Raw genomic sequence first — 25,829 nt, 5'->3', positions numbered from 1 at the left:
TCCTGGTATAATATCCCCAGTTGGTATGATGCCCCCATCCTGGTATAATATCCCCAGTTCAGGTATAATGCCACCATCCTGGTATAATAACCACAGTTCTGGTATGATGCCCCTATCCTGGTATAATATCCCCAGTTGGTATGATGCCCCCATCCTGGTATAATAACCCCAGTTCTGGTATAATGCCCCCATCCTGTTATAATAACCCCAGTTCTGGTATAATGCCCCCATCCTGTTATAATAACCCCAGTTCTGGTATAATGCCGCCATCCTGGTATAATAACCCCAGTTCTGGTATGATGCCCTCATCCTGGTATAATAACCCCAGTTCTGGTATGATGCCCCCATCCTGGTATAATAACCCTAGTTCTGGTATGATGCCCCCATCCTGGTATAATAACCGCAGTTCTGGTATGATGCCCCCATCCTGGTATAATAACCCCAGTTCTGGTATGATGCCCCATCCTGGTATAATAACCCCAGTTCTGGTATGATACCGCCATCCTGGTATAATAACCCCAGTTCTGGTATAATGCCGCCATCCTGGTATAATAACCCCAGTTGGTATGATGCCCCCATCCTGGTATAATATCCCCAGTTGGTATGATGCTCCATCCTGGTATAATAACCCCAGTTCTGGTATAATGCCGCCATCCTGGTATAATAACCCCAGTTCTGGTATGATGCCCTCATCCTGGTATAATAACCCCAGTTCTGGTATGATGCCCCCATCCTGGTATAATAACCCTAGTTCTGGTATGATGCCCCCATCCTGGTATAATAACCCCAGTTCTGGTATGATGCCCCCATCCTGGTATAATAACCCCAGTTCTGCTATGAGGCCCCCATCCTGGTATAATATCCCCAGTTGGTATGATGCCCCCATGCTGGTATAATATCCCCAGTTCTGGTATAATGCCCCCATCCTGGTATAATATCCCCAGTTCTGGTATGATGCCCCATCCTGGTATAATAACCCAAATTCTGGTATGATGCCCCCATCCTGGTATAATATCCCCAGTTGGTATGATGCCCACATCCTTGTATAATATCCTCAGTTCTGGTAAGATGCCCCCGTCCTGGTATAATATCCCCAGTTGGTATGATGCCCCATCCTGGTATAATAACCCCAGTTCTGGTATAATGCCGCCATCCTGGTATAATAACCCCAGTTCTGGTATGATACCGCCATCCTGGTATAATAACCCCAGTTCTGGTATAATGCTGCCATCCTGGTATAATAACCCCAGTTGGTATGATGCCCCCATCCTGGTATAATATCCCCAGTTGGTATGATGCTCCATCCTGGTATAATAACCCCAGTTTTGGTATAATGCCGCCATCCTCGTATAATAACCCCAGTTCTGGTATGATGCCCCCATCCTGGTATCATATCCCCAGTTGGTATGATGCCCCCATCCTGGTATAATAACCCCAGTTGGTATGATGCCCCCATCCTGGTATAATAACCACAGTTCTGGTATGATGCCCCCATCCTGGTATAATATCCCCTGTTGGTATGATGCCCCCATCCTGGTATAATAACCCCAGTTCTGGTATAATGCCGCCATCCTGGTATAATAACCCCAGTTCTGGTATGATGCCCCCATCCTGGTATAATATCCCCAGTTGGTATGATGCCCCCATCCTGGTATAATAACCCCAGTTGGTATGATGCCCCATCCTGGTATAATAACCACAGTTGGTATGATGCCCCCATCCTGGTATAATAACCACAGTTCTGGTATGATGCCGCCATCCTGGTATAATAACCCCAGTTCTGGTATGATGCCCCCATCCTGGTATAATATCCCCAGTTGGTATGATGCCCCCATCCTGGTATAATATCCCCAGTTCAGGTATAATGCCACCATCCTGGTATAATAACCACAGTTCTGGTATGATGCCCCTATCCTGGTATAATATCCCCAGTTGGTATGATGCCCCCATCCTGGTATAATAACCCCAGTTCTGGTATAATGCCCCCATCCTGTTATAATAACCCCAGTTCTGGTATAATGCCCCCATCCTGTTATAATAACCCCAGTTCTGGTATAATGCCGCCATCCTGGTATAATAACCCCAGTTCTGGTATGATGCCCTCATCCTGGTATAATAACCCCAGTTCTGGTATGATGCCCCCATCCTGGTATAATAACCCTAGTTCTGGTATGATGCCCCCATCCTGGTATAATAACCGCAGTTCTGGTATGATGCCCCCATCCTGGTATAATAACCCCAGTTCTGGTATGATGCCCCATCCTGGTATAATAACCCCAGTTCTGGTATGATGCCCCATCCTGGTATAATAACCCCAGTTCTGGTATGATGCCCCCTTCTGTTATTCATTTTAAACACATTTTAAAAAGATACAAATGATTCTACAAGCCTTCCTCCACTCCCAGGTTGCAGTGTTCTCTTCTGTAGCCGGCACAGAAGCTGGCAGCTGACTTTGGTGTGCCGGCATGTACAGGGCATGATGTCACAGCCATGCCGGCACATCACTGGCAAGCCGTCATCTGCCGGCCCCTGAATGGCCCGCGGTGTGTATTACACGCAGGGGCCTGGAGGGGCGCTGTGCTGCAATATGTTTTAAATGAATGTTAAGGTTGAGGCGGCACAGCTCGGTGTAATTCACATTGGTGGGCTCCTTGCCGCACGGAACTAGCCCTGGATTTAACTCTTTACAGAACACCCTTCGATGCCCACTTTGATGCCCATTTTTCTCTTTCTTGCAGCTGCTTTAGGTGTATTTATGTCCTGGCATCTCGCTGCATTGTGATTATGTATTATGGTTATTAAACCTGTAAAATCTTCACACATAAGGAAGCATCTCCAGCATGGCCAGAAGGAGCTGCTGCCCCCGGCCTGCTGCCCGTGAGCCCCTCCTTTCTCCATAGGGCGGAGCCTGAGTACACCCCGCCTGGCCGCTCCTTGTGGCCACCAATCCTGAGACTCGCAGGTGACAGCTGCTGACGATCACCAATGAGGACGGCGCCTCAGCTTTCCTCCGCCTGCAAACAAAGCGGATTGTACACAGCGGCTCCTGTACCTGTCCTGGCGCGGAGAACCCGCTCGCAGACCACCATAATGATCCGCTTCGGAAGATCGCTAGTGATGAGACGGGTCCTGCTGGGCGGCAGGCCTTCCTGGAGAACACGCGCGGTATCAGTCCGCACCGGCGGCGGAGGCAGCCCCGGCCATGGCGCAGAGGACAGCGGCGCCAGAAGGTTGTGGGTGACTCAGTTATCCCGCTCCAGGCGCTACTGCTCCAAATCTGGGGATTCCGCTGAGCAAGTGACCCCGGAGCCGGGCACGGCTGACCCCGGGGCGAGTCCTGACAAGGATGACAAGTAAGTACCGCTGCTGTTACTGGCCTGGTACACACGTCATTAATGGAGGGTGGGGTACATGGTGGGCGTTCAATGGTCGTGTATCTGCACGTAGAAGGCTGGGGCCTCTGTCGTCAGGGATGGCTATTGATCGGCGCTTACCTCTGACCTCTGCTCATGGCCGCAGGTCACTTCGTGCAGACTGGTCCTCAGGGAGCGTCCCCGGTGCCGGTCCGTGCAGTCAGGCCGGCCTCTCCTCTCTTCGGCCACATAATCGTGTCTTGTTCTTTCCCATTCATTGCGATGCTCAGGTGACCATAGAGCAGAGGTAACCGGCCTGCAGCCCTCAGGGTGAGGAAGACGCTCAGACTGCTTTCTAGGGATTTTATTATTCTGCACTCCCCCCTCCCCCAGAAAAAAACAACTATAAAATCTAGCAGTCTAATGTTTTTGAGAGTAGTAAAATACAATCCGCATTGTGTCCTGAAGTGAAGCTTTTGAAATTAGCAGCTCAGACAAGAATGTCACGTCCAGAAGCTGTTTCCCTGCAGTTGTAGGGTTAATCTGCAATAAACAGCATTTGAAGGGATTGTCCAGTACTTGGACCACCCCTTCTCAACTCCTACGCTTCCCCCTTGTAAAATAATAACCCCTATACTCCCCTCCGGTGCTGGTGCCACCCTCGTGGGGATTGTGTAACATTGTTATGTCACGTGATCTCTGCAGCCAATGTTACACAAACCCCACTGATTGTTATGTCACGTCATCCCTGCAGCCAATCAGTGGGGATTGTGTAACATTGGCTGCAGGGATCACATGACATAATGTTACACAATCCCCACTGACTGGCTGCAGGGATCACATGACATAACAATGTTACACAATCCCCACTGACTGGCTGCAGGGATCACATGACATAACAATGTTACACAATCCCGACTGATTGGCTGCAGGGATGACGTGACATAACAATCAGTCGGGATTGTGTAACATTGTTAGGTCATGTGATCCCTGCAGCCAGTCAGTGGGGATTGTGTAACATTGTTATGTCACGTGATCCCTGCAGCCAATCAGTGCCGGCTTCACTCGCCTCTCCTTAGGACAAATTCGACATCTGGAGGAAGCAAGAGCTGTTGCTGTCTCGTTTCTTCCACATGTGTGTGATACGTCGGAAGGTGGGGAGAGTGAAGCCATCGCTAATTGACTGCAGTGCCTGAAGAGACAGTGCCGACACCATTGGAATGGCGCCAGCATCGGAGCGGAGTATAAGAGCATTTTCACACGTCCAGATATTTCCAGTTCCGGAAAAATCCGTACTTGCTGTAATCCTCTGACGCTGAGGAGCCAGGGAGAATAACTCGCTCCAGCGAGCGGGCCCCTGCTCTGTGCTGAGCTCAGGAGCGGTGTCCTGTCACTCAGTGAGCTGTGCTCAGTGCAGGGCCCCACTCGCTGGAGCGGCTCATTCTCCCCAGCGTCGGCTGTCAGAGGATTACAGCGGGAGACATCTCCGGACAGGTAAGTATAAGGATTTTATTCCTATTTTTACACATGGACACTGCGGGAGCCAAATACTACTCGCAATATTGTCCCATGCTCGTGCTGATCACAGCGTGAGCAAGGGACAGTGATGAAGGCAGCGTTCAGCACCCGGCTCTTGGGAACAGCGCTAACTGTACACTGATTCTCAGACACCGGTTTACAGTTAGCGCTGTTCCCAAGCGCCAGTACGAGTCCCACTGATGACACACGGATGTCATCCGTGTGTGTTCAGCGTGAGATATTTTGCGGCCCGTGGAGCACACGGACACACGGTCCGTGGAAACACACTGACATGTGCGCAGACCCATAGGTTTGAATGTATCTGCGTGTGTCAGTGTCTCCAGTACATGTGGAAACTGTCACCACACGTACCAGACACACTGACGTGTGAATGAGCCCTAAGGGTTATTATTTTATAAGTGGGTAACATAGGAATTCAAAAGCGGTTGCCCTACTAGTGGACTACCCTTTTAAATCCTGCCTGGCTGCCTTGCACTACGGTACAGTGAGCAGTGACGGTAACTGCCCCTTACTCTGCCTTTATGACTAATAGAGTGGCTGCAGGGAGAATAAGACTTCATTTTCTTTCTGTAGCTGCTGCTCCATGAAGGCAGGCAGGTATGATTTAAGTGCTATTTACCCATAGATTACCACAATACCTGCAGATTCATATAATTTATGGAGGTGACAGGTTCACTTTAGTCCCTTCCCGACAATTGACATAACCACTACATCCCATTTTGCAGTGCGTTCCCACAAATGGACATACCGGCACAGGTCTGTACAATCACTGCCAGGAGCTTGGCTTGACTGATAGCTGTACTACAGCCAAATAAGTTCAACTGCTTTCGTCTCTGAACCTATCTAATTTTGTGGTGTTGACAGCAAATATGATGCTTAAATTTGGTGATTGGCTCTAATTTTCAAGATCCAGAGGAGGTTGTAATTACTTATGACACCTTTCTTGTAGGTTTTATAGAAAAATGGTGTCTTTATTATTTCATCATCATTATTGCATTGTTAGTGGCTAGTCAATTAGATCATCTATTTATTATATTAAGCCTTCAGTATTCTATCATCTTAGGGTGACCAATCAAAAAACGCCAACTCCTCTCCGATGACATAATCCTAATTACAGTTGCATCATCTACTTTTATAAATGCTCTCTGTGTAAGGTATACAGTCTTAGGATTTCTTAGCTTAGTTTCTTAGCATATTGACATGTTTCTATATGTTTTTTCAGATATGCCTCTTTCGTGCATTAACAAAGCGGATAGTTTTTGCTACGTATGCGGAGAAGTCACTTTTGCGTCACAAACGTGAAACTTGACTACCATGATAAGGAAAGCCTACAACTTGTATTTTGGCTGCAGAATAGGAGATCAGGACAAGAGTTGGGCTCCACACATATGCTGCAATAGATGTGCACCACACCTTACCCAGTGGTTACATGGGAAGAGGCAATCTATGCCGTTTGCAGTCCCAATGATCTGGAGAGAGCAAACTGATCACATCACCAATTTCTATTTCTGATTGGTGCCCCCCCTTTAGGAAAGGAGTTTCAAGGAAGAAGAAGTGAACTTTACAGTATCCAAACATTCCATCTGCAATACGCCCAGTACCACATACGGAAGAACTGCTGGTTCCAAAAGCACCAGAAACATTTTAAGTCAAGTGAAGAAGACGATGATGCTTGGTGTCATAAAGCATCTTCTCATGACCCAGACTTTCTGTCAGCAACCTCAACTGAACCATACCTCATTACACAAAGTGAACTGAATGATCCTGTTAGAGATTTGGATCAGCCCAAGAGTAAGGCTGACCTCTTAGTTTCCAGGCTACAGCAGTTGAATCTCCTAGCAGGCGATGTTCGGATTTCTTTGTTCTGCAACCATGATAAAGATCTTGTTCAATACTTCTTCATGGAGGGCTATCTTGTGGCATGCAACAACATCAACAGTTTAATGTAGGCTCTGAAGATAAGTCATAATTTAGAGGAATCATCGATTCGTCCAAAACAAGCCTAAAAGCCACCTTGCTGCATAATGGCAATGCGCTACCTTCAATTCTAGTTGGTTATGCAGTCCACATAAAAAAAAACGATGGTCACATGGAACAGCTGTTGAGGTGCCTGGACTATGACCAACATTTGTTGCCTCTCTGTGGTGACTTAAAGGTGGTTGTCCTCTTACTTGGTCTCCAGGTTGGATACACAAAGTACTGCTGCTTTATGTGTGAGTGGGATAGTTGTGTAAGAGAATATCACTATAATCTAAGAGACTAACCTCTCAGACATTCACTTCATCCATGGAGTAAAAATGTCCTGCATCCGGCATTGTTGCCCTACATAAGATTGTTACCACCATTGCATATCAAGTTGGGCTTAATGAAGAACTTTGTAAAGGCAATGGATAAAAATGCCAGAGCATTCAAGTATCTCATTGATAAATTTCCAAGGTTGAGTGAAGTAAAGGTAAAGGAAGGAGCCTTTATTGGACCTCGGATTTGTAAGCTTCTGCAAGATAAGGAGTTTCTCAGTTTGTTGCAGGGCAAGGAAAAGGCTTTATGGGTAGCATTCGCATTAGTGGTAACTAATTTTTTGGGAAATTCAAGAGCAGATAACTATGAAAGTTGTTGGAAAATCACCTCAAAACATAAAAGGATCTTGGCTGTAACATGTTTTTAAAGATTCATTTCTTACATTTGCATTCAGACCTTTTCCCACCAAACTGCGCAGCAGTAAGCCCTGAGCATGGTGAGAGATTTCACTAAGATATTGCGACTATGGAGAAAAGCTATCAAGGAAAATGGAATCCATCAATGCTTGCAGATTACTGTTGGACAATTGTAAGAGATGATCTGATGCAGGAGTACAAGAGACAAGCAAAAAAAAGAGTAGTCACTGAATGAGGAGGAAATTTTGTGGTGCAATTTCTGTAACGGTTTATAACTCACAATAGTGTTTAGACATGTTTTAGCTATTTGAATTGTTGCTAAGTTTCCTTTAAATAAATATCAGAAAAATGGCATAACAAAATATTCTGTATCTTTATATTTGCAAAAATAATAATGTTTCAAAGTAGTGAACCTTTATGTATTAAAGGGAACCTGTCAGCAGGATTTTACGAAGTAAACTACAGGCAGTGTCATGTTGGGGCTGCTGCACTGATTAATATGATACCTGAGGTGAAGAAATCCGTCTTGTGGTTCTTGTGTAATCAGTGTTTGCAGTTTTGAGTTAATGATATGCCCGTGCTCCGGGGCGGGACTGTAGGCAGGGTCTTATCCTGATGCTCTAGGCCCGATCAGCAAGAAAAGACCTGCTTACAGGTCGCCCCAAAGCACAAGTATGTTCCTCATCATGGAGACAGACGGACACAAAAAGAGAGACAGACAGACTGTCTCTCTCTTATACATCAACCACTCATAGGTACATAACCCCTTCCAGAGACGCTGCCACAGCAGCAGAGTATGTCAGCGACTCCACCACAGCAGCACAGAGTTTGTCAGCGAACCATGTCAGAGAGAGAGAGAGACACAGACAGAGAGATGCTGTGGCAGAGTCACTGACGTACTCTGTGACGCTATGGCAGAGTCTCTGGAGGGGGCTGTGTAGGTATGAGTGGTTGATGTATAAGAGAGAGACACTCTGTCTCTGTGTCTGGCTGTCTCTATGATGAGGAACATACTTGTGCTTTGGGTGGAGTCTGTGGGCAGGTCTTTTCTTGCTGATCGGGCCTAGAGCATCAGGATAAGACCCTGCCTACAGTCTCGCCCCAGAGCACGGGCATATCATTAACTCAAAACTGCAAACACTGATTACACAAGAACCACAAGACGGATTTCTTCACCTCAGGTATCACATTAATCAGTGCAACTATAATGCAGGTAAACAGTATGGAACAGCGGAGACACAGGCAGAAGAAAAGTATATTTCATTTATTTAACAACTAATATTGATTGTAATACACCTATTATATGGTAACAATTTCTTTACAATGTTTGACAGTAAAATAAGCAGTAAATCACATAATTTATTTTATCAGAATACACCAGAATTCAAGGGCTGGTAGTTTAAAATGATCTACTGGAGGGAAGAGGAACTAGATTTTCATTAACTATACCGGGCGAGGGGCAGTCTTTTAAAGCTTTGGCAATACTCTGTTCCTGTCACAACTGTATAGAGCACTCTTGTTAAATACAAAAGAACAAATGATGATAATTTAAAGCCAAAAACAATGGGAAGGAAAAATAGAAAACCTAAAGCTTGCTGTGTCACTGATATTTGCACCCTTTACATTAATTTAGTATGGAAACACATTTTGACTCATCTGTGGTAAATCACATAAGAGATTCACCTGTGATTAATTGTTGGTGCCCATGTGACATGAATTAGCCAATGAATGATGACTTCACTGTTTTAAAAAGCCACATGGTAGGCCCTGTTCCTTTGTCACAATGGTGAAGACAAAAGAGCTGCCTGAGGACATCATAACTGCTATTATTAGCAAACACAAGACTTCCATAGGGTATAAGGCCATCTCCAAAGACCTTGGTATTCCAGTTTCAACAGTGTGCAATGTTAGTAAAAAGTTTGCCAAGCATGGAACCGTCAAGAACCTCCCTGGACGTGGGGGAAAGAGGAAAATTTACAAGAGCGGTCTTTGAAGGTTGGTCTGAATGGTGGAAAAAACACGTCAAGCATCCTAAGACCTGAAGGCCAACCTGGAACTGTCTGGGGTCATGTTTCAACAAGTACCATACGCCGCACACTAACCCAAGCAGAGCTTTATGGGCGAAGGCCAAGGAAGAAACCATTGTCGAAGCAAAAACATAAAAAGGAACAACTGATGTTTGCCAAAGAGTACCTTGACAAATCACAATACTTCTGGGAAAATGTTCTGTGGACAGATGAAACAAAAATAAAGCTTTTTGGCAATGCAAAGCAACAGTTTGTTTACAGACGGCACAATGAAGCTTATAAGGAAAAGAACACCTTACCAACAGTTAAGCATGGTGGAGGATCTATAATGCTGTTGGGTTGCTTTGCTGCCTCTGGTAAGGAGGCCTTGACCGTTTCTCAGAAATCATGAAATCAGAGAATTATCAAAAGATTTTAAAATGAAATGTCTTATCCAGTGTAAAAAAACAAACAAACAAAAAAAAAAAACTTGGTTTGAGCCGAAGGTCATGGGTTTTCCAGCAAGACAATGCCCACATTCAAAAGTACATAGGAATGGTTGAAAAAATAAAAAAATGGACTGTTTTAAAATGGCCAGCAATGAGTCCTGACCTCAATCCCATTGAAAATCTTTGGGGTGATCTGAAATCTGCCATTGGGTAAAAGAACCCTGCAAACATTGAAGAGCTTGAACAAACTGCAAAGGAAGAATGGGAGAAAATTCCAGCTGAGAAGTGCAAGGAGCTTACAGATGGATACAAGAAACGTTTGGAGGCTGTCAGCAATGCCAAAGGGTGTGCAACCAAGTATTAATTAGGGTTGTCTTTATTGCTGCACATGCAGTTTATTCAGTTTTTTTCTTTGAAATTGCAACATGGAAGTTAAACAATGTTTTATTTTTGTATTACTTTGGACCACTAAATAAAAAATCCAAGATATAACTTTGATACATTTCCATTTATTACTGAAGATATTGTACAGTCTATGAAAAAATGAAGGGTTGCCAGTAATGGTGAGCAGCACTGTATCTGCCATTCGCGGTACTTCACGTGGCTCCCCAAACATGGATACCAGACGCTGCAGGAGCCACCTCATTGAATGCCCCCCAGCTGGATTGTGTGAGTGTTTTCAGGGACACACCCCTTCAACAGACATGCGCTATCAGTGTTGCACAGGGTTATGCTCCCTTTACACATCCGTGTTTCCCGTAACTGTGGTGTCATTTTTCACACTTACCCAAACCCATTATAATCTGTGTGGCTACGCACATGTCTGTGTTTTCACAAGACATGTCCTTTTTTTTTCCGGCAACATGGATGACAATATGTACCACACACGTATACACGGATGACATAGGTGTGACCCGAACTGGAATAGAATGCAGAATAGAAATGAAAGATTTTTATGTGTTAAAGATGTGCAAAGATATATATGGTCATTTGATGACCCCAGGGTACGGTGGCCTGTGAGATCCTGTTATAAGTATAATTAGGATCTCACAGGCACAGTCAGTGACTCACTGACAGGTCATGTGGCCGCTTACTGTGTTTTAGGCACAGTCAGGCTCAGGAGGAGGGGGTGTTTGTATTTGTTAGCGCAGATTTCACTAGAGTTATTTGGGGGGTGGGAGCCGTGTCACTTTTCTAGAGTCCTTCTTCTACCAGTAACGTGGGACCTCCCTATATTTCCAGTGACAGATGATAGACCTGAATGGGGCTGGGTTTTTGCAGAATAAAAACATATACTTACCTTCTTATGGCCCCCTGTCTGCTCCTGGCGGCGCTGCTGGCCCTTCAGCTGCTCGCGGTGGTAAAAGGACCTTCCATGACGTCATTTAGTCATGTGACAGGTCACTCGACCGCCGACGTCAGCAGTCGCGTGACCTGTCACATGACTAAACGACGTCATGGAAGGTCCTTTTTAGAGCACCGCGAGCAGCCGAAGACACCGGACGCATCGGAGAAGGAGACCGGGGGCCATCGGAAGGTAAGTATTCTGTTTTTTTTTTTCAACATTTTTATTCTTTTCTTTTTTTTTTATTTACTATTGATGCTGCATTTGCCAGATCGTTACTTGGCGGTTGCATGGATTTATATAGTGTGACCAAGTTGTCAAGCACTTTCCAAGTGGTGCTAAAATCGCTTGGAAAAGCGCTTGACAACCCGCATGTGAAATCGCATGTACAAAAAGCTTCACAAACGCTTCTACCTGGCAGTTAAACGCATGTACAATCCGCATGCGTTTTTTCTGCCAGGGAGATGCAGAAAAGCTCCGCAGCATTTCTGCATCGTGGGCACTTAGCCTAAGATATGATGACATTCTTGTGTTCTACGCTGAGCACTGACCTCAGGGTTTCTGTGTTATTCCCACAAAAATATGATTCAGATGGAACCACTCACTCTAAAGATGGATACAGTTTGGAGTCCGTTTGACATTTGCTCCGGTGGTATCCATCTTTTAGGCGTTCACAGAACCGTGGTCGACTATACATGTGCGCTAAAAAGACGCCTAAAGAGATGGACACCCAGAAAAGTTGGACCAGTAGAATCTGTATGGTTTACCTTTTTGTCATGTGAGTGTATGGTTATTTTCTCGGCTCTGATCTGTATGCAATACGTTTTTAACTTCATCTTTTACATAGTATAGTACTCTATGTAAACTTAAGCTAGTTGACAAAAAATAATAAAGGCATCATATATAAAGATGTGTATAGATGATAGATTAGATAAGATATGTAGAATAGATATATCCTGCAGATATATAATTTCACAACCCCCTATTTATTTTAAAATTGCACCCTTTATTGTCTTTTATGTGGAGTTTATTCTACAGCTTTTTATGCTGGTTTAACCTAATTAATTAAAAAAACGACGTGGAGTCCCCCCATTTTTTGTAACCAGCAAAGGTAAAGCAGACATCTGAGAGCTAATATTATCCGGCTGGGAAGGATCATAATTATTGTGCCCTTCCTCGCCTAAAAATACCTGCCTTCAGCCGCCCCAGAAGTAGCGCATTACATAAGATGCTCCAAATGTGGCGCTTCGTTTTTCCTGATGCCCTGGTGCGGTGGTAATCGAAGTAATGGGGCTTGGAGTTGGTGTCAGATGTGAATTGTTCAAAAACACATCTGATATCAAGCCCTGGTGCTAGTAATGGAGAGGTGTCTATCAGACACCTCCATTACGAACCCATTAATAAAAAGTAAAATAAAAACACACAAAAATACTTAAGTTAAAAAAACACCGACATTTTTACTTGTGCACCAATTTATAAAAAAACAACCAAAAAAAATGCTCAGGTCCGACAGTCATGGAAATCCGACGCAGTCCACAAATGGAAACCTGAAAAAATGTAAAAGGAGAGTATTAAAAACAAGACACTGTCCCTAGTTCACCAATTTATTATAAAATAAGGGTCCCATTATGGTCCAACATAGTCCAGCGCTTCCCACAATGTTCTCTGATTCCGTCATTCAAAGCCTATGGAGCCTCACTCTGAGGCCCTATAGGCTTTTAGCAGCAGCCACTGCCGGCTCACGCTGCGCTCCACGAGACCCAGCGGTTCTGAAGAACGGTGACATCAGTAACGTTACCGCTTATTGGAGTCGCAGGGTCACACAGAGGCAGGGCTGTGGAGTCGGAGTCATGGAGTCGGAGCCCATTTTGATGGAGTCTAAGTCTGTATAAAATGTACCGACTCAGACTCCTAAAATGTATAATAAATTGGGTACAGTAGATCAATGCAGTTTGTGGGAATATTTTTTCATAAGAATTTGGGAAAGTTATGAAATGTCCTATAAATGTCTGTCCTATTCCTGATCTAATGGTCTAGACTTTTATCTGAGATGAATCTGTTCTACAGTAAATTTATCACTTAAACATGAGCCATGTATGAGGGAGGCGGAGTCGGTGTCATGGAAATTGAGGAGTCGGACGTTTGGCTTACCGACTCCACAGCCCTGCACAGAGGACAGTGTGACTCGGCGACTCTGTTGAGCGGTAACATTAACATGTGAAGATGCTGGCTTTGGGTCCACGACTGCCTCCTCCTCAATGTTCCCGAGGGTATCCTGCAAAATCTCTGCTGGCGAGGCATTGTGCCTCTCTCGTGTGTTGGAAATGGATTTGCAAGTGTCAACCCGGGATTTTAATACTTTAAATGGCTACAAATTGAATCAAACCATGGAAACAGGGAAAAGACTGGCACTTATGGACTCAAGTTCACAATTGGCTCAAGAAATTTTAGCTGATCATTATGGATGTACAGTGGCATGTAAAAGTTTGGGCACCCCTGGTCAAAATTACTGTTATTGTGAACAGTTAAGCAAGCTGAAGATGAAATGATCCCTAGAAAGCCTAAAGTTAAAGATGACTCATTTCCTTTGTATTTTAGGCAAAAATTAAATATCAATATATAATATATATGTTTTTTTGGCTAGCACAAGGTTCCAATTGTTCATGGCTTTTACTGAAATTTAGCTTGGTCTTCCAGACCTTATCTTCTCCTCCACTGTTCCTGTTAACTGCTGTTTCTTAATTACTTTTCGAACTGAGGAAAGGGCAACTTGAAAACGCTTTGCTATCTTCCTATAGCCTTCTCCTGCATTGTGGGCCTCCACCATTTACATTTTCAGAGTGCTAGGTAGCTGCTTAGAAGAACCCAAGGCTGCTTTTTTTTTGGCACAAGGTTAGAGGAGGCTAGGTTTTTATAAAGCTAGGAAATTTGCATCACCTGGTCTCTCCTAACAATGATAGTGAAGAAGCCATAACCCTAACAGGCTAATTAAGGTCTGAAACCTTGGTCAAAGTTATCTGAACACACAAATCTCCAAGGGTGCCCAAACTTTTGCATTAAACAAAACACCAAATTGCTCCTAGGAGCAAATAGATCCCATACAAGAAGGGACTTTAAAACTTCACTTTTAATCAATTTAAATCTAAAATAGAAATGTCAAAAGCTGCATATTAAAACTCTTGCAGCACAGAATACAGCTATTAATTTATCATTCAGACATGTCACCATCCAGTAAAAGTGAGTTCTTTTTCAGTCTCTTTACACTGTTGCAATTGATATGACATGCATTTGAATTATACTATATATGTGAAAACTGTTAGTGAAGTCTCCCACTCTCCCTAAGTCTCTTCCCTTCTCCCCTCCCCACCCCGTCTTCCCCTCCCCCACCTTCCCTGTTCCTGGTGTTTTTACCATTGTCTCTTTTCTTTAAACTTGGTATTTTTGTTTTCTTTTGTAAATATCTCTAATGCACTGTGATAACTGACACAGTCTCATACTTATATGCTTGTATATATTACTTTATACTTCTACTCTGATTTCTTGTTTTCCAGTAGCGACTGATTGAAAAAGGCCAATTCAGGCCGAAACGTCTTATACTCAGAATTGTTTAAAGGCATAGTAATCTTAGTGTATGTAAACTTTTGACTTTTCAGTAAGTAATAAAAATGCCTTAAAGAAGTTGTCCACTACTTTTTATAATGCCCCCAATGTATTTAACCTATGGAGAGAAGATTTTTTCTAATTACCTTGCGTTGTGTTTGCCTGTGAGCGACGCTTCCCAATAAATGCAGGAAAGCGCGTGGTGGATGCTTAGATGCTGGGCTGTGACGCGCGGGGAAACGCCGCCCACAGGCCTGCATCCGCCGTGGGGAGCGCGTCAGTCACGCCTCACTTGACGTGACATCAGCGGATGTCAGAGCCGGCTGCAGCCGGGTCACGTGATGCCTGTGAGCGGCCAGCGATAGCGCCGCTCGCAGGCAATAAAGACAGCAAAAGGTAATTTACAAAAACACATCTGCACAGTTTAAATACATTGGGGGCATTATAAAAAGTAGTGGGTGGACAACCCCTTTAAACCGTCTCTCACTCATTATTCTGGCATTTGGCAAATATTAAAAATTATGGGAATCCTAATTGACCTAAAACGGGAAAGGTTTATTTTGATTTTGTGTCAGATATTGAGAAAAACAGTGTTTATATAGTGTAGGTAAACTTTTGGTTTCAACTGTATAGATCTCTTTTTTGGTCTAAAACACAAAGGAAATGTGTCATCTTTAACTTTAGCAATTTTAGAGATCATTTCATCTTCACAATAACAGCAAGTTTGACAAGGGTGCCCAAACTTTTACATGCCACTGTACATGTGTTATGCGCAGCCAAAATTTCTTGAACCAATTGTGAACTCGAGTCTGTAAGTGCCAGTATTTGCCCTGTTTTCATGTTTTGATTCAATTTGATACCTGCCACTGTATGGCTTTATCCTTCGGGCTGCCGATCCACTTCTCGTGCGCCGTTGGCGCTCACGACGGAATTGGTCATGGCAGATGCGCATTCGTTTCTCAGGTCAGTCACTAGAAATAGAAGGGCAGAAGAGAAAAGGAATACACTAAATGCATTTGTGGAAAAATGTTCGTTTTATATTTGAACAGTAACGTGTTATTTTTTTTTTTTAAATCCAATATTGGAATAAAGGCAATGATCATCAGACTGTATAACACTTTTGCAGTTTGTAAAGACATAATTGTATTGGTCCATTGCTTATATTAATTATATAGTTTTACATATGGTAAAGTACAGGTGCATCTCACTAAATTACAATATCATCAAAAAGTTTATTTACTTACAGTACAGACCAAAAGTTTGGACACACCTTCTCATTTAAAGATTTTTCTGTATTTTCATGACTATGAAAATTGTACATTCACACTGAAGGCATCAAAACTATGAATTACCACATGTGGAATTATATACTTAACAAAAAAGTGTGAAACAACTGAAAATATGTCTTATATTCTAGGTTCTTCAAAGTAGCCGCCTTTTGCTTTGATGACTGCTTTGCACACTCTTGGCATTCTCTTGATGAGCTTCAAGAGGTAGTCACCGGAAATGGTCTTCCAACAATCTTGAAGGAGTTCCCAGAGGTGCTTAGCACTTGTTGGCCCTTTTGCCTTCACTCTGCGGTCCAGCTCATCCCAAACCATCTCGATTGAGTTCAGGTCTGGTGACTGTGGATGCCTGGTCATCTGGCGTAGCACCCCATCACTCTCCTTCTTGGTCAAATAGCCCTTACACAGCCTGCAGGTGTGTTTGAGGTCATTGTACTGTTGAAAAATAAATGATGGTCCAATTAAACGCAAACCGGATGGAATAGCATGCTGCTGCAAGATGCTGTGGTACCCATTCTGGTTCAGTATGCCTTCAATTTTTAATAAATCCCCAACAGTGTCACCAGCAAAGCACCCCCACACCATCACACCTCCTTCTCCATGCTTCACTGTGGGAACCAGGCATGTAGAGTCTATCCGTTCACCTTTTCTGCGTCGCACAAAGACACGGTGGTTGGAACCAAAGATCTCAAATTTGGACTCATCAGACCAAAGCTCAGATTTCCACTCGTCTAATGTCCATTCCTTGTCTTATTTAGCCCAAACAAGTCTCTTCTGCTTGTTGCCTGTCCTTAGCAGTGGTTTCCTAGCAGCTATTTTAACATGAAGGCCGGCTGCACAAAGTCTCCTCTTAACAGTTGTTGAAGAGATGTGTCTGCTGCTAGAACTCTGTGTGGCATTGACCTGGTCTCTAATCTGAGCTGCTGTTAATCTGCGATTTCTGAGGCTGGTGACTCGGATAAACTTATCCTCAGAAGCAGAGGTGACTCTTGGTCTTCCTTTCCTGGGGCGGTACTCATGTGAGCCAGTTTCTTTGTAGCGCTTGATGGTTTTTGCAACTGCATTTGGGGAGACTTTCAAAGTTTTCCCAATTTTTCGGACTGACTGACCTTCATTTCTTAAAGTAATGATGGACACTCGTTTTTCTTTACTTGGCTGCTTTTTTCTTGCCATAATACAAATTCAAACAGTCTATTCAGTAGGACTATCAGCTGTGTATCCACCTGACTTCTGCACAACACAACTGATGGTCCCAACCCCATTTATAAGGCAAGAAATCCCACTTATTAAACCTGACAGAGCACACCTGTGAAGTGAAAACCATTTCCGGTGACTACCTCTTGAAGCTCATCAAGAGAATGCCAAGAGTGTGCAAAGCAGTCATCAAAGCAAAAGGTGGCTACTGTGAAGAACCTAGAATATAAGACATATTTTCATTTGTTTCACACTTTTTGGTTAAGTATATAATTCCACATGTGTTAATTCATAGTTTTGATGCCTTCAGTGTGAATGTACAATTTTCATAGTAATGAAAATACAGAAAAATCTTTAAATGAGAAGGTGTGTCCAAACTTTTGGTCTGTACTGTATGTTCTTCAATACAAAAAGTGAAACTCATATATTATATGGAGTCATTACAAACAGTGATCTATTTCAAGTGTTTATTTCTGTTAATGTTGATGACTATGGCTTACAGCCAATGAAAACACAAGTCATTATCTCAGTAAATTAAAATAATTAACAAAAAACACCTGCATTGGCTTCCTAAGTGTTTAAAAAGGTCCCTTAGTCTGTTTCAGTAGGCTCCACAATCATGGGGAAGACTGCTGACTTGACAGATGCCCAGAAGGCAGTCATTGACACCCTCCACAAGGTCACAGAGTTCCAATTTTCATTTGGAAATCAAGGTCCCAGAGCCTGGAGGAAGAGTGGAGAGGCCACAATCCAAGCTGCTTGAGGTCTAGTGTGAAGTCTCCACAATCAGTGATGGTTTGGGGAGCCATGTCATCTGCTGGTGTAGGTCCACTGTGTTTCATCAAGACCAAAGTCAGCGCAGCCGTCTACCGGGAAATGTTAGAGCACTTCATGCTTCCCTCTGCCGACAAGGTTTTTGGAGATGGAAATTTCATTCTCCATCAGGACTTGGCACCTGTCCACACTGCCAAAAGTACCAATACCTGGTTTACAAACAACAGTATCACTGTGCTTGATTGGCCAGCAAACTCGCCTGACCTTAACCCCATAGAGAATCTATGGGGTATTGTCAAGAGGAAGATGAGAGACACCAGACCCAACAATGCAGACGAGCTGACGGCTGCTATCAAAGCAACCTGGGCTTCCATAACACCTCAGCAGTGCCACAGGCTGATCGCCCACATGCCACACCGCATTGATGCAGTAATTGATGCAAAACAAGCCCCGATCAAGTATTGAGTGCATATACTAAACATACATTTCAGTAGGCCAACATTTTAGATTTTAAAAACATTTTTCAAGCTGTTGTTATAAAGTATTCTAATTTACTGAGATAATGACTTGTGTTTTCATTGGCTGTAAGCCATAATCATCAACATGAACAGAAATAAACACTTGAAATAGATCACTCTGTTTGTAATGACTCTATATAATATGAGTTTCGCTTTTTGTATTGAAGAACTGAAATTAACTTTTTGATATTCTAATTTAGTGAGATGCACCTGTAGATCATCACATACTGTAGGAAAGCTCTGACATTTGTTCAGACTACAATACTTTTATTCTTTGGCTAGATCAGTGTTTCTCAACTCCAGTCCTCCATTTTTTCTTGCATTGATAATAATTCCATCATCTGTGCAATACTAAGGAGATCCTGAAAACCTGATCTGTTGAGGGGCCTGAGGACTGGATTTGAGAAACCCTGTGCTACATGGTAAAAAAAGGTGTCAGATATACATTCACATATGTAAGGGTGGTCACCTTGGTTGGGCCATTTCGAAAACTACATGGTGGTGTGAGTGGGTTACGCTTCAGTATTTATGGATGTGATTGGACCTAAACTGTTCGGATAGGAAAGTGTATGTTAACATAATGTCTTGTTTGTTTAAAAATATTTTAGAAAAGCATAGACTTAATACATGTTATGCATAATGTAGTTCATTACGTAGGCACGTAGAAACTAACCGTACTTGCTTCTAGATTCTTGCACCTCTTGTGGACTCTCCGTGTAATGCAGGTACATCTGTTCGCAGATGTGTGTCCAGCCCACATCACGTCTTCTGCAGTCCATGTAACCTTGGTCCCTGCTGTCCCATATTACAGGACTCTCCTTCACCAGCTCTATCAACTTGTCCATCCATGTTCCTAAACATCTCAATCTCTGTGGAGGTGTGTTTCTATTTTTCATTGGTTGACCAGGACGTTGACCAGGACGTTGAGGGCTATGAACTTCCTGTGCTTGGCTGATGCAATTTACTGGCTGTTTGTAGAGGCATGCGTATAAATTGCATGCAATACACATGGTCAGTCTACCGTCCTTTTTTTTTCACGCACCCGTCGAATTGCATTGGCGAGTCTCATCCGATATGCAGCCATAAAAAAAAAAAGCTGATGAGAGCTGCTACTGATAAGATGTAATGGGGATGGGAGGAGGCGGGAGGAGCTCTGGCTCTGCTTCTCACCCCTCCACTCAGCATAGAATCTTATCAGCAGCAATTGTCATCTATCTCTGTAATGGGAAAGTCTTCACTCAATACAGATTTTTCCCATGAATTGAGAATCTTTAAATTTAATAATCTGTCCAGGAGGAAAAATAAGTGGATTTTTCTCATAAAATCTATTACAAAGTTTCTTATTGTTATGTGTACTATTCATTTATGACCCCTTCACCCTGTGGTCATTTTCCATTTTTTTTTCTTTTTTTCTTCCCCTTTTTAAGAGGCTTTTTTTTTTATTTTGTTGTCAATATGGCTGATATTGCTTTTCTATTGTTCAGTTTTTGAAAGCTGTCTCATTTTCTCAACTGCTTAAAAAGTTTACACAGTACTGAAAAATAATATATATTGTAAGGTTGCAGCCGGACAGGTTGTGGATGGGAGGTATGTGTCCCCAAGGTGCCAAGCCTTGGTGATGTAGGACCCGGAGAAGCAGGCTCCAGCACACATAGTGCTGAAAGGTAGTTAATGGGCCTGGATTATAGGGCCGGGTTTTACGAGCAGCTGAAAGAGCTGGGGGGGATCGGCTGCTCACTTTACCTCCAGTCCATATCTTGGAAGGCCTGATTTAAGGCAGCAGGGTCTGTCTCAGTCTGTCTGTGTGTTGTGCAAGCTGGAGGCAGAGAAAAGTACTTTATTTAAACTGCTGAGGCCATACTGTATGGACTGGTTATTTTGAGTTTTGTTGTTATATCTTTTTGTGCTGGGAAATTTGATTTGTTTGATTGCTACTAAAAATACTTGAAATAAACCTCTTTTAGTAGATAAAATGGAATTTGGGAGTATAGAGAGTAAAGCTGCTTCAGGTGTGATATGGAAGGGTGTGCCGAAGAGCATCTTAAAGATGTGAAATATAGTTCTCCATAATTTAGTAATTCGCGGACAAGCCTGCCAAATATGCATGATGGTACCCTCAACTTTCTTGCTCCTCCAGTGTCTGTCTGAGGCTTCCAGAAACATGCAATAGATACGGGCAGGGGTCCTATACGACCTAAATAAATTCTTGTGCTTTGTTTTTTGAATGTGGCAGGAAATAGAAAGTTTGTGTGAGTGTGAGGACAATTGTCTTATTCCATTCAAGAGTAGATAAAATTCTACTGAGTTCTCTGTCCGATGCCTGCTGGAATGGCGCTGGATTATCCAACATCTCGTTTCTCTTCAACAATCTGTATAGCAATAATATACTGTGGGGGGTGCGAGGCGATGCTGCGGTACTGAAAGGTCGCATGAGAGCTGAGCTCCCGCCATCCTGATCATTATTCTCAACTCACAAGACTCCAGTCGTCTTCTTGTGCCCGGGATTCCTGCTCTGGAGAAGTGGGAACTGCAGGGCTTCTGAGGAGCTGCTATGGAGAGGTCTTGGGTTCGGTGCAACCCGTGTATTCCGGCAGAGTAAACCTTCAGTGGAGTGGCAGCCATTTTGTGGACCTTGCCGGCGGCGCTGCACACAGGTGCCGTCAGAGGTATCTGCTAGCAGGCGGTCTCCCTTCAGAGGGCCAAGGAACCGGCCCCGTGGCCTACCTGGGGGCTAAGCAGTTAAACAAATAGAAGATGCACAGCGGCCATCTTAGAAGCTTGGAGGGTGAAGTGAATGCCCTGTCACTTTCTTGCGGCCATACAGCTGTTACAGAGCGATTGAAACATCTAATATTACCTACTAAGGGATATATATATATATATATATATATATATATATATATATATATATATATATATATATATATATATATATATATATATATATATATATATATATATATATAATATATATAGTAATCTGGAACTCTCATTCTTTCTTTTATTTGTGGAGTTGACATTTGACTTTTTTAAAGGAAGTTTTGGCTCACCTCTTTGGCAAGGACACCAGGTGGCAGTATTGCCCAGCTAATAGAAACTGTTGATTGAGACCATCACATAGTTTACCATCAGAACAAACCCTCTTAAATACACCATACTTATGCTGCTTGCTGAGATGAGTCAGGAGAGGGAATTCCAACATAGCTAATAAGCTGAAAGATTTCTTTAGATGGGATCCTTTTTAGAAATCTCCCGGTCACGTAAGGGGATAATATCCTCAACAGCCAAAACAACTGATCAACGTAAGGGCCACATGTCTGATGACGAGGGAGGGGGACAGGAAGAAATTACTTTAAAACAAGTTGCTGATTAACTTTTAGAAGCTATATTCACTTGCAAAACCTCTTTGACCGGCAAAATTGAGGAGGTTCATTCAGATGTGGGTCTACTCCGTCAGGACATGCAAACTATGAGAAACCGTGTCTCTGAGGCGGAGTCAAGGGTGTCGGACCTGGAAGATAAAATACCATCTATGGTTGCAAAACTGACTAAAGTTGCTGGGTCCATAAATGCTTGGCGCCAAAAGCTAATGACTGGGAAAACCGGATGCGGAGGAACAGTATACAGATCATAGGTCTGCCAGAGCGTGCAGAGGGACAGCAGCCTGAAATCTTCCTGGAAAATTGGCTTAAATCTACGTTGAGAGACAAATACTCCCCATTATTTGCAGTGTAAAGGGCCCATAGGGTCCCAGCAACACCCCCTTCTCTGGGCACCCCTTCTAGGCCTTTCCTTGTTAGGCTGTTGAATTGTAAGGACAGGGACACTACCTTACGGTTGGCGAGACAGAAAGGCCCCATTAAGAAAAACAACTTCACAATATCTATCCTTCCAGATTTCTCAGTGGAACTGCAGAAACAGAGAGCTCAATTTATGGACGCAAGGACAGAGGCATCCTTTACTCCATGACGCACCCTGCTCGTCTCCGAATAGCTTTTGAAAATTCTACAATATTCTTAACCACCCCAGATGAGGCACTGAAATGGCTTCACCTGCACCCGGAGCCTGGAAAGGCGTAATTAACTTTCTTTGCACCACCCTTCCCATGCTGAATATTGGACTTTGAATGGCTGAACATACTCTTGCATATGCGGCAACTTTGTTTTTTACACCACCAGAGACACAATCATACCTTACACTGTGATCAATGACGGTATTCCCCGAGATGAAGCGTTACAAGGAGTACTTAGTTTCATTCCTTTTTTCAATTATGTTGCCGGTTGTTGTTTATAAGTTAAATGCTGCCAGGATATCTAATTATTATTTTACTATATTTTCATGCAGTATTATTACTATGGACTCTCAGAAAGCCTTATCATTTCATGGAGTGTGTGGGGCTGGATTGTTGTGTTGGACAGATGATAATAGTAGATATAAGCCGCAATTATTTGCTTTTCCTCTTTTTTTTTTTTTTTTTTTCTATAGGTAAATGGCATCACAATTGAAATGTTTGACATGAAATGTAAGAGGTCTGAAATCCACTCGAAAAAAGGTTATCATCCACACATCTTGGCTTTGGTTGAAACACATCTTACTAGAGATTGAGCCAGATGGTTAAACAAACCATGGATACAATGGTCGTTACATTCTTTCCATACAAGTTATTCGAGAGGGGTCTCACTCCTAATTCATAAGACCGTCAGGTGGGAGGTTAGGGTGGCTCATAGAGATTTAGAAGGACGATTTGTTTTTGTAAATGCCATGATAAATTCCAGAGAATGTGTTACTATGTATATATAATCCACCCCTGGTAACGTAACAATTATTCAAAAGGCAGTCAGCTTTGCGCTAAATTACCTTGATGCTCATGTCTTGTGTATGGGTGACTTTAATTTGATTATGGACGGTAATTTAGATGGGATACGGCTAGATGATAACCCTCAAATGATAACCTCATCATCTTCTAATGTCCTGTCAACATATATGGAGGGTGATGGCTGGATAGATCTTTGGAGATTACACCACCCTGGAGACAAAGAATATACTTGTCACTCCTCAACAAGATATATACGCTGTCAAGATTAGACTACATATTTGGCTCTAGTACTGTAGCGGCCTGGGTGGACAATGTGGAACTTGGGGTTAGGGGAATCTCAGATCATAGCCCGGTGATACTAACCCTCAGAATGGATCAGATCACTGGTAAACAAATTTTAACTTTTTTTCTGTTTCCTGTTTTAAAATATGTTGTCTGTGTGTATTTTGAGGCGCTGATCTCAGAAATGTATTCAGAATTTCTGTAGCACGTACCATTTCCCAGATATTTTCATTTTACGATTATAATGATAAGGACTGTGCATAGTAAATAATAAATTGCCACTTATATTAAACTTTTTATTTCAGAAGTATATTTTTTGGTAGAAATAACCAATGAAATTCATAATATGGACTTTCTTTATTATAATATTCAGCACTTAAACCCTGTCCAATCATGCATTGCATTGGTTGTGCACTCTCACGCATGCCCAGACACAACTGTCAGACTTTGGTCTATTTCCAAGTATCTTTATATAATAGCAGCAGTAACGACGCTGTAGTCTTCATGTGTTTCTTCTGTTTTGCAGAAAATTTCATAAGGAGCAAAACTGTTTAATAAGTAATGAGTTGGAGAATGTCGCGTCAATGTCGCAATAGCAGTGACCTCTTTTGTTTATATATGTGGAGATTATACCCTTAAAGCCCAGAAAAGGAGTATAACTGCAGTTGTTAAGAATGCGTATGAGTTATATTTTGGATGCAAAATTGGTGACCAAGACAGATCATGGGCTCCTCATATATGCTGCTCATCTTGCGCTACGAGTTTGAGGTCTTTGCTGAAGGGTGTATGTGAAGACCCGGGGTCTTCCGTGGGCGTAACGCTACTCAGACAACACTGGATGAGGGTAAAACAGCATGGCAACACTTCATTGAACCACAAAGCGAACAGTAAACACACAGAACAGTCCCAGCAAATGCCCAAGATGGTACAAAATTACACAGTCTCACCCTTCCACTCCGCCTGACTGGGATAGATCAGCCGCGACTTTGGAGACTTCCAGGGCCGACTACCTCAACCAGTGGCCCCCCACTTCTGGCGGGCCCCCACAGAGAGGAGGTTACGTCAAGCTTAGGAAGCTAGCAGTCCATCGAGGTACAAGACCAGGAGACCCATGGATCCAAATCTGGCCTCTGAGAGTTTCCATGGGGCCAGGCGACCTGTGGGTCCCTCCTGGTAACCCCAAAACAACATATCCCTGGGGCCAGGTGACTTATTCGTCCTCTCCTGGACTCCCCAAAATGTATCCATGTCTCTCTGATGGTTAATGGAGCAGATCCGACTCTTTCCAGTCAGGGCCGGTACCCTTAGTCTAGAATAATATAGAATTCAAATTTGTGTCTTTTTGGTATTGCCATGCAATCCATCTGCTGTCCTGGAGGATGTCTCTCATTCTCCTTCCAAAGTCTGTCTCAATCCTAAGACTCCCTCTGTCTCAGAAACACATCTCCTTTCTGCTTCTCTGGGCTCAAGTCTGATTCTTACAAGAAAAACACATGTCCCTTCTGCTTCGTTGGTCTCAGCCCCCTGAATGGCAGAACTGCTCTCACTCTCCTCCCCCAAAGCTAAGTGTGCATATCACATGACAGTGGTAAAGGTGCAGGGCTCACATATCATTGTTTGAGATAATCTATTTACATAGTTGGTATCACATGGGGCTCTTGTAAATACACATCACTGTTTCAGAATCAAGGAGCAGATAACATTCAGGGTTATACAAATAGTAGTCTGTGTTAATCAACTAAAGAAGAACAGAGATTAAAGAGTTAACATAAAAATAAAGGACTTTCTGATGGCAAGAGCAGGATTATGTCTGGCATAATTAGGATTTTACTCTCTATCATCACAGTGTGCGACCATCGATGCCGTTTGCCATTCCAATGATCTGGAGGGAGCAGAAGGACCATATAACCGATTGTTACTTATGTATCCATTTTTTTTTCCTAAGAACAGGAGGTCTATTGAATATCCCAACCTTGCTTCTGCAATTAGACCAGTGGCACACGATAAAAGTCT

At 43.1% G+C, this 25,829-nt stretch overlaps 1 protein-coding gene across 2 annotated transcripts in view; it reads left to right on the top strand.

The window, feature by feature from the left end:
- The first annotated feature begins 2,970 nt into the window (after positions 1–2,970).
- The window catches only part of GLS (glutaminase), a 672,521-nt gene continuing 649,662 nt past the window's right edge, over positions 2,971–25,829 (top strand). For both annotated transcript variants that reach the window (XM_073647835.1, XM_073647836.1), the window contains exon 1: positions 2,971–3,353. In XM_073647835.1, coding sequence (XP_073503936.1) covers positions 2,986–3,353 — 368 coding nt within the window. In that variant the 5' untranslated portion in view covers positions 2,971–2,985. The remainder of the gene's footprint in view (positions 3,354–25,829) is intronic.

The sequence above is a fragment of the Phyllobates terribilis genome, unplaced genomic scaffold (assembly GCF_046119375.1).
Source record: "Phyllobates terribilis strain yellow unplaced genomic scaffold, ASM4611937v1 Scaffold_9__5_contigs__length_417890890, whole genome shotgun sequence".
NCBI lineage: Eukaryota > Metazoa > Chordata > Amphibia > Anura > Dendrobatidae > Phyllobates > Phyllobates terribilis.
Note: the sequence above shows the minus strand (reverse complement) of the source record. Positions and strands in the feature narration are given on the sequence as shown.